Below are 9,404 nucleotides of genomic sequence, written 5' to 3'. Positions count from 1 at the left end.
AGAAGAATTACTTACTTTTAAGTTAAACCTTAGATCCCAATTATAAATTCTTTTATGTGGTTAAAACAAGTAAGCTCGCAAAACGACTTTATCCTCGTGAATAGTTACACATTAGAATATAAGCTCGACATTATGAATCTGATGTTCTTAATCATATTAAATTGAGAAGTCTATCCATAATTCTTATGTAATACAGAAAATCTGTACTATATCTTTTAATTGATTATTTGATTCTCTTGGTATTGACTCTCACTTGTATAGTTGTATGTGCTGATGGAGAGTGGGAATTCATGGTATGGAATCATGAAAAATCTGGATCTTATACTGTTAAATGTTTTTCGCAGGTTTTCTATAGAGAAGAAGGCTCGGCAGAGGGTCAATTACTCCTCCAGTTTTACGAAAAGCCTCTGGTCAAACTTGGTACCTTGTGGAGTTTATGGAAAGCTAGATATGCTATGATCTTCGTAAGGAGTTAAATGTGGCCACAATCAAAGAGGAGGGGTTATTTTGCAAACAAACCTGAGGTGCATGAGCTTCAGGGATCATCTTTTCTCAGAAAAAGTGCTAATAGATATATGAATCTTATTATGGTATTGATATGTTTTTGGATTGTAGCTTTGTGTAGTGTGTTTTGTTGTGTTATACCCTTGTGCTTGGTCTGATTTGTTGTTTGTTTGAGAGTTTTTTTTCTTTCCATGGTGTTCTCCACGACGTGAATTTGAACTCCATTTATAAGAGTATACCACTGATTAATAGGTTACTACATATACAAAGCAAAATTCAAAACTCTTGACACTTGTTTAAATAGACGAATGAACTGACCACTCAACTAACCCAAATTAATTGTTTGTTTGAGGTTCTATTTTGCTTCTACCCAGTTTTAGGTTTGTTGAGAAGAGATGTATCAAAAAGAACCACCAAAAGATATTTTTCAACTATGAATACAATAATGCTAGAAACCAAGATGGTTTCAACAAAAAACCAGCCAAATATCTCTGAATAAATCCAAAATCTCTACGTGAATGGTGCTTATACTAGATATTAGGATGTTTCTTTTCTTCGTAAATTAGGATGTTTTAGGCATTTGAAGAGAGAAGGAGGATGAAAAGACGGAAGCTAATTGAATCAGTTTCCGTGATTCACGTTGCAATGATACTAAACGTATTAATAATCAATATTTTAAATCATAAATAAATAAAACTAATTACTATATTTATAATTAATTAAGTTGTTTCATTTTTGACTGATTTAAAGTTGGTTCATATACTTTTCCCTATGAATATTATCAAAACAAAATAGAAGAAAATTTGCTAAAAAATTTGACGAATTTTATTATGGATGAATTTGAAGATTTAAAGAAACCTTGCATTCTTCCTCCCTTATAAAGGTAGAACACACAAAGCTATGTAGGTTGAAACGGATCAAGATCAGTCAAACCCTTTGGCGACAAAACTCAAATGTAGGTTGTTCCATCAAAAGATCAAGACTAATAGTTATACTGGTATAGTAACCATAAAATGATGTTCCTACGAAAGACCAGCATCAAGTAACTTTATTCAGATCAATTGATACTAAATTAAACTACACATGCAAGCACTAGTTGAACAATGAACATAGAGGCGACGAGGCAACCTTAGACAAGAACAAGTCTTCGTTATCTAAAAATTTTTTGTACCAAAATGGAAACCGCAGTACAAGATCCTCTTAATGTTAGAAAAAAAGAAAAAAAAAAGGTTAATAAGTTATAAGATTAGAAGAAAATTGATACCCTAAGAGGATGATACTCAATAGTAATCAGAATAAGAGAAAGCTCTTTCTTAAGCCTTCCAATTAATTAATAGAACATAAACAAACCTTTCAGACTCAAAACTCGGTATCATTGTGCTCTTTTTTTGTCTTCAGATCTGGGTTCAGATGCTTGAACAGGATTTCTTGTATGTTTAGATACAATGCTTCCCTGGTTTGCCACTACAACTAGTTATTTAGCAATACATAACAAAATGATGAATGATTAGAACGACATAAACTCGGCGAATAATGCAATTAACCACCCTGAAACATTGGTTCATGTGCAATTTACAGCTTCTATTAAGGGGTAATTTTGTCAATGATGTAAATGAATACTTTTGGAAAAAGAAAATGTTAACATAAGTCTTTGGCACTGCTTGATAACTGCATATACAAGCCAAAGTTCAGGAGGGTTAATTGCACTTTTCTTGTTCTAGGAAGAGAAACATTATCCCATAAAGTTTAAATAGATCATAAGCTTAAAAAGCAATGAGCAAATTTTGAGTTGGTATAAACAAATTCTATGAGAAGGAATGCTAATAAATTGGTAAAGCATGAAAATGATTTACAAATAGAACAATTAGACGTCGTTTTATGCATGTAACCATTTAACTCGGCTTATTGAGACAACGCTTAGTTGTTTTATAAGAAGGGATGTGATCAACCTTTGGAGCTCTTATCTTTTTGGCAGTAGAAATTAGAAAGTACTCTTGATGAGAAATAAAAAACATGCAGCTATGTTGGAGGATTACCTGCCGGAGTAGATATTCGATCACCAGGCACAATGGCATGGCTAGAACTTCCAGTAATAGGCAACCTCCCGTGAAGATCATGTGGGATACCCGTGTCGTTCTCTCCACTATGCAAGTTACTATCATTCGCCAGCTTTACAGAAGATTTCGGCGAGAATGCAGTTGACCATGATCCGCCATTTGATCCAGCTAAAGACATTATAACATCTGCCTGCATATATTAGATGAAAACATGAAATCATGTACCCTCATTCTGCATGCATAGAATTTCAGATCCTAAATAATGATATAAATTAAGACTTTTCTATAGTATGCACCTTGAAATTTTCCAAGAACATCATAACTGCTCATTATTTAATATTTAAACACAGCAATAGATTAAAGCATTGGAAAGGACTATACTCTATAGCATCAAGTGATCAATTACGCTGACCCAACCTAACAAGATAAGGCTTAGAATCATTATTGTTTTGTTGTTGTGTTGTATATAGTGTATATACACTATCTATCCACTGTTTTAGTTTGTTACCATGTACAGAAGATTAATAATAAGTTTACAAAGTTTAACATATCCTCACTATATTTTGATTAAAGCAAACAATTAATATCCTAAATATAGATACCAACTAAAACAAAGACAATGAATTTCGTGATGCCCATATTAATATGATAACCAATTTGTCATTTCCATGTCCAGAAAGCCTTTTCCAAAGCAAAGCATGCCCTTTAAGAGTCTCTCATTGTCCGCATCAACGACCTACTAATTTTGATTTTGTAGCAATGTACCTATTTAAGTGGTTTTACAGAAGCTTATTATCATTTTAATTCATTGACACCAATGGTTACACGCAATTTTAAGGTATATTTAGGATATACAACTATATGAATACTAATCATTCTGGTCATAATCAATACTTGAAAACTTTCCAACTAGATATCCAAAAGCACATTTAAAAATAAATAATCACAAAGCACACGTACTTGCTCAATACAACTAACCAAGTAACCAATATTAAGAGATTATCAAAAGAGAAATTTGCTGAAAACCAGCATTGAATGCCAACAGATTTTGAAACTCAAGGCAGTAAATGAGATCCCAAGACGCATTGTAACATCTTGCTGCTAACTTATAATTTCAGGACAGAGATCATACAACATGGCCCAACATTTGCACCAAGAATTAAAATTAACCAAGAAACAAGGTAACATTGGATCTTCTTTAAATTGATGCTATTGAAAGAAAATTTAATGTTTCATCTACAAATCAGAATTTAAGCGCAAGCCTAGCACAATTTATACCACAAAGGCCAACCTTGTAAAAGTTTGATACAACTAGCTATAGCAATAAACTCCAAGTGTTAGCTTTTACTGGAAATATATTTTGGAAAGTAAAAAAAAATATAAAAATGAGTTCTAAAATTTCCATATCTCAGCCATAGAAAAAATGTGGAGAAGATCAAGACAAAAATCCTGAAGAAAATAAAAAGCAGGCAAAAGGGGAACAATAACCAACTTGATCACTATCACAACAAAAGCCACCATTACAGTTTCCCACTACCACTAGGTAGGGTTGACAGCATAATTAAACGATGCCATGGTGTTCTATTGTGAATCACACACCCTTAGGCAAACCACTAAATCTAAATGCTTCTCAAGAGTTTCACCTATTACTTTTCTTGGTATCTTTATTGAACTACCATTCATTTGATGTACTTGGCTTATTCATGCCTCCAAATATTTGCTTCACATGTGATTATACCACTAAAAGCAAGATTCTTTTCCACAATAGGTGGTGCTATCCCAAATCATATATTAACAAAAAACCAGAAACAAGCTATTTCCCCAAAATATAAGGTTGACTAAGGGTGGGTTTGGTAAACCTTATGCTTTTCAAAAGTTGCTTATCTTTCTTGGCTTTCCAAACATAGCTTTTCAAAAATTGCAACAGTTATGTTTGGTAAAAAATAAAAATAAAAGTGGCTTTTAATAAACTTTTAAAGTTACAAAAATAGTGTTCGGTGAAATTACTTTTAATTTTTTGAATTCAATAGTTATAGTCATAAACGTAATAAAGTACATCTGGCTATTTATTAACATATAAGATTATATTAAACTTTTTTTTTGGAAAAGCATAAGCTAGCATTGGAAAAAATCTTTATACGTGCTTTCAAAAGCATCTCTAGCCTTTAAAAACTAAAACACAATCACATTGTATTATTTTATTCAACAAACACAAAGTGAGTGCTTATGCTTCTGAAAAGACAAGCACCTCTCCAATCAGCTTTACCAAAACCACCCTAAATGGATTAATAATAATTACTTTCCTATTACAATTAACTTCTTTAATTTCCCAGTCATCCTGTATTCTGTCATAACAACTGTTGCATGTACTTTAAAAACTATTGTGACAACTAACACCAAAAAATCATTAATTATTTTCTATTATAAAGAGCCAATCAACAGAATATATATTCTGGAATACTAAAAGAGAAGTGCACAAGTTCTCATCAGTAATTGAAAATACACCAATAGTGGTTTCCACCCAAGCACCATAACATAGCAATTGCATTATTAGTTGCTACAAATCCTTTTACATTGCAATTAAAAAGTAAAAACAACTTCAGACTGGTATACTACTTATGTAAACCGACACAGCTCATTATTTTGCACTAGGTACCATAAAGAACTATGACACAAGGTTAAATCAGGCCTTCTCCAAGTCCCATTGATGAAAGAACATATGGTGTTTCATCAACAGCTAAACATACAAGAATTAAGTGCTTTCATCTACTGCTCAGAGTCTATGCTGAAGTCAAGCATAATTTATACAATAATCTTCAAACCTATCCAATTCTTAGCTTTAATTTAACATTAGAAAATTATTTTGGAAAGCCAAAAAGTAATAGGAAGTCCATAAACTCCCAAAAGAAGCAAACAAGTTGGAAAGTACAAGACAAAAGTACGAGGGGAAAGAAAAGACAGAAAGGGGAATAAGACTGATCTTAAACACTACTCCCAACCAACAACAACAACCAATCCTTAACCCATTAGCTAGGCTTGATTACAAGGATCAATCGATACTATCGTGCCCTATTGTGAACCATGTCTATAGACAAAACACTTAAAGCAACTCCAATCTTTTTCACACTAAGCGCTACCCCAAATTACTTCCCAATAAACAATTGACAAGATTTTCCCTACTAGAACTAGATGGGATAGGTAAAATAGATAAAACAGCGTTTTTCATGTTTTGTTGTAAGCCATTTCTAAAGACAAACCATTTCAATCTAAATTCTTATAATCAATTTGTCACTCTTCCATTTTGTCCATAAAGCTTAAATCCTATCTTTTACATCTATTTTTCCATCAATTTGTATTATAAGTGCTATACCAACTTTAAACACAGGTATTTTTATATAAAGAGCAGCATATACATTCTGGAATACCAGAAAAAGGTTAGGATAACTGTTCAAATAGAAAATACTGAATAGTGATCTTCCATCTGGGTGCCAAAACTTAAGCAGAGTTGAATCAATGATTGCCACAGAGCTTTTTTCCAGCTGCAATGACAAAGTAAAGCAAACTCTAGCAACTACATTAGAGTGGTATGGTTTCTATGGAAATCAATCCAGTATATCAATACATGTTTCTCAACAAGAATTGGAACAGAAGCATAGTTATCATATAGGAGTTAAATTTTGCTTGAAAAATTGCCAGTCAGCCTAGTTAATTAGAGGCCTTATTTCACTGAAAGTAAACATGTAATAAACAGATATGGCAAGCTACCAATAAGGCAGACCGACCTTATGAGGGTGGACATCATCGAAAACATGAGCCTGACCCCCGTAAAATATAGTCATCTGGCGGCTGGAAGATTTTTGGCCATGTTGACTGCAACCAATACCAAAATGAACCAAAATCAAGTAGCTTCTCCATTTTGTGAGAGGGACCAAAAGTAGAAAGAACCAAGGTGGAAAGATTTACCTTGGAAGTGTCGATGATTCGGGGTCCACTACATTACTTACAGTCTTTGTCCTGCTTCCACCAAGAAACCCTGCAGATGATGATTTCTCAATGCCCAAAGCAGTTGGGTTTATGGAACTTAAAATGCCAGGGCCCTTAATTCCTGTTCTAGATCCTTCATCAGCAGCTGACTGAGAAATAAATGAAGGACCGGCATTGGCATCCCTCATTTTGTTTGAGGCTATTTGGTGTACAAACGGCGTCAGTTGACCTCCACGCGGGGGATGCTGCATGGAAGGGCCAACATTCATGAGTAAAGATCGTTCCCATTTATTGGCATCAAGCTTGGAACTTGTAGGAGGCTGAAATAGAGAAGCAGACATTGGCTTCAGCGACTGCATACCGAGCAACACTTCATCATCATTTGGCCTTCTAAGCTTCTCTCCTCCGGCAGCACTACGAAGGACCTGTATCAAAATAGAACTTTTAGATATCAATGAGTACAGGAGACAAATCAAGAGCACCTTTTTCTTATTCAGTAATTGTAAACACAGGATAGGAAAAAAGAATTATTCAGAATTTCAATCAAACCTTCATCAAATGAGAGTTTTGAAAGGAATCAGGGACCATTTGGAAGGCATCTCTGGAGGAACCCATAAAAGTAGAATCAGAATTGCTTCTCTTGTTTCCCACTAATCTGTTGCTTATCTCGGTGCCAGAAAAATCACTTCGTGGACCATAGTATGGAACCCCTTCAAGATGATTCCCTACCTGTTTTTCTATCAAATTGATGAGGGGAAATACATTACATTTATAGAAACAAGAACCATTAAAAGATTTCTTTAAGTAAGCAAGCATATCTACTCAATAGTAATGCCTTATAGTTTTCACTATAAGTGACAAGACAGAAGTCACAACCATAGTTTCACTCTAATTGTTATTCAAAATGATTGATTAAATTCAGCACTCCAAGATGTAAAATGAAAAAGGTGGCCACTCATTAAGATTATTAGCAAAAACCCAATGAAAAATAACAAATGCAGAAAAATGAAAAAGAGAATCAAGCCCAAAACAATGGTGTAAAGCCATTGGAACAACTCCAACGCAGAATAAACGCTGCCATTAATTAAATTTACATTACCCAAAATTAAAACAAAAAATTAAAAAGCTACTACTATGTTAAGCTAAATACTCTAGACTGAAAGCTTAGGATAATGAAGGAAACAACTATTTAGGGAAAATAAATAAATAGAACAAAAATTCCAAAGACACACAAAAATTATGTTATTAAACCATAAGAATCAACCTACCCTAACACCTGAGAGAGAGAGAGAGAGAGAGAGAGAGAGAGAGAGAGAAATAGAGAGAACAACACCAGTGGATGAGAATTGATGCATAGAAACAGATCACAAGTAACAAAACAATGCTCTTCAAAATATTTTTTTTTTTCATTTTCAAAAAATAATTTCATAATGCGCTTATGATGAAAAGAAGTTTTTCTTAAATTATTTATTTAAAAGAATTCACTGAAAAGTGTGAACTAAGTATGGAAAAAAGTGGAGTTACCAAGTTAGAAAGAACAAAAAGATTGCATTTTAAGGTTAAACTCAAATGGCGGGTTGGAAGGGGGTACTACTACTAAGTCGGTAACTCGGTGAGTGAGTGACTCACCGGAAGCGATGTCGGAGGCGGCGGAGGAGGAGAAGGGGCCGCGTGCAGCGGCGGAGGAAGAGGAAGGTGAGAGGTCAGTAGAGAGGCGTATATCGTTGTTGGGCTTCATGCCGAGAAAGTCATGGAGAACATGGTGGTGTTGTTTTTGGGTGGTGCTACCACCGCCATTGTTGTTGTTGTGATGATGGTGGTGTTGCTGTGGCTGTGGCTGTGGCTGTGCCATTTCTCTCTCATCAACTCCATCTTCTCATCACCATCATCATCATTCAGAGAAAGAGAGAGAACAAGGGGAACAAACACAAACAGGTTAAAAGAGAGAGAGAAAGAGAGAGAAAGAGAGAGAATAAGTGTTTATAGTGTGTCTGTGACACAAAATGTGAGCCAGGATTAAAAAAAATCTAAAAAGAAAAATTAAAAAAAATTAACTATTTTGTGCTCTAAACACGTATTTTAAAAATATAATAATAATTTTTATAAAATTTTTACTGTATTTTTAATTTATGTTTTTAAAATATAAATTAGTAAAATTAAAAAAATAAAAAATTATTAAAATTTGTTATTTTTTATTAAAAATTAGTAATTAATATTTAAAAGAATAAGTTAAAATATATTATTAAATTATTAAACTAGAGAAATTAAATTGATGACTAAAAATAATTATTAATAACAATAAATTTCAATAATCTTTTCTAATGTTTCTCTAAAAAAATTTTAAAAATAATAAAATATAGAATATTTGTTAACATTGTCTAATTTACTCATGATTGGATAATTTTTATAAATATTCAAGGTTTTTTGCAAGTATTTTTGTTATTTTCTTTGCTTTGATAATTTTCTCCACGTTAAAAAATTATTGAAATTTATTTTAAGAATAATGATAATACTATATGATTAGTAAATATTTTCTTTTTTATTAGCACTTGACTAATAATAATTTGTATCTATATTTATAAGAGTTTTACATGTAAAGAATATATAGTTAATATCTATATTTATCTGAATTTACATATATGAATTAATATAATTTATACTCATATTTTTTAGAATTTATATATATAAACTAATAAAATTTATTTGTTAAAAATAATTTAATATTTATATTAGTTAAATAATAACTAAAAATATTAAAAATTATATTATTGATCCTAAGAATTTTTCTTATTTTGATATAGTTAACCTAGTTACAACTTACAAAAAGCAAGAGGTTTCTCACCTTGAAAATAAATTTGA

The 9,404-nt window shown here is 32.4% G+C and overlaps 1 protein-coding gene across 6 annotated transcripts; it reads right to left on the bottom strand.

Annotated features, from left to right (window-relative positions):
* Positions 1–1,255: 1,255 nt before the first annotated feature.
* Positions 1,256–8,491, bottom strand: LOC130946637 (protein TIFY 8). Of its 6 annotated transcripts, none has more exons than XM_057875442.1 (7): positions 8,175–8,491; positions 7,095–7,282; positions 6,525–6,970; positions 6,344–6,431; positions 5,987–6,100; positions 2,541–2,751; positions 1,256–1,974 (listed from the first exon to the last, which is right to left on the bottom strand). In XM_057875442.1, exons 1-7 carry the CDS (start codon positions 8,395–8,397, stop codon positions 1,877–1,879), a joined length of 1,368 nt encoding a protein of 455 aa, XP_057731425.1. In that variant the 5' UTR covers positions 8,398–8,491; the 3' UTR covers positions 1,256–1,876. The 6 variants fall into 6 exon arrangements, with proteins under 6 accessions (XP_057731425.1, XP_057731426.1, XP_057731427.1 ...); XM_057875443.1 differs by having other exon boundaries at positions 1,258–1,968; XM_057875444.1 differs by having other exon boundaries at positions 1,259–1,957.
* Positions 8,492–9,404: the final 913 nt, after the last annotated feature.

Source organism: Arachis stenosperma, chromosome 8 (assembly GCF_014773155.1).
Source record: "Arachis stenosperma cultivar V10309 chromosome 8, arast.V10309.gnm1.PFL2, whole genome shotgun sequence".
Classification (NCBI taxonomy): Eukaryota; Viridiplantae; Streptophyta; class Magnoliopsida; order Fabales; family Fabaceae; genus Arachis; species Arachis stenosperma.
Note: the sequence above shows the minus strand (reverse complement) of the source record. Positions and strands in the feature narration are given on the sequence as shown.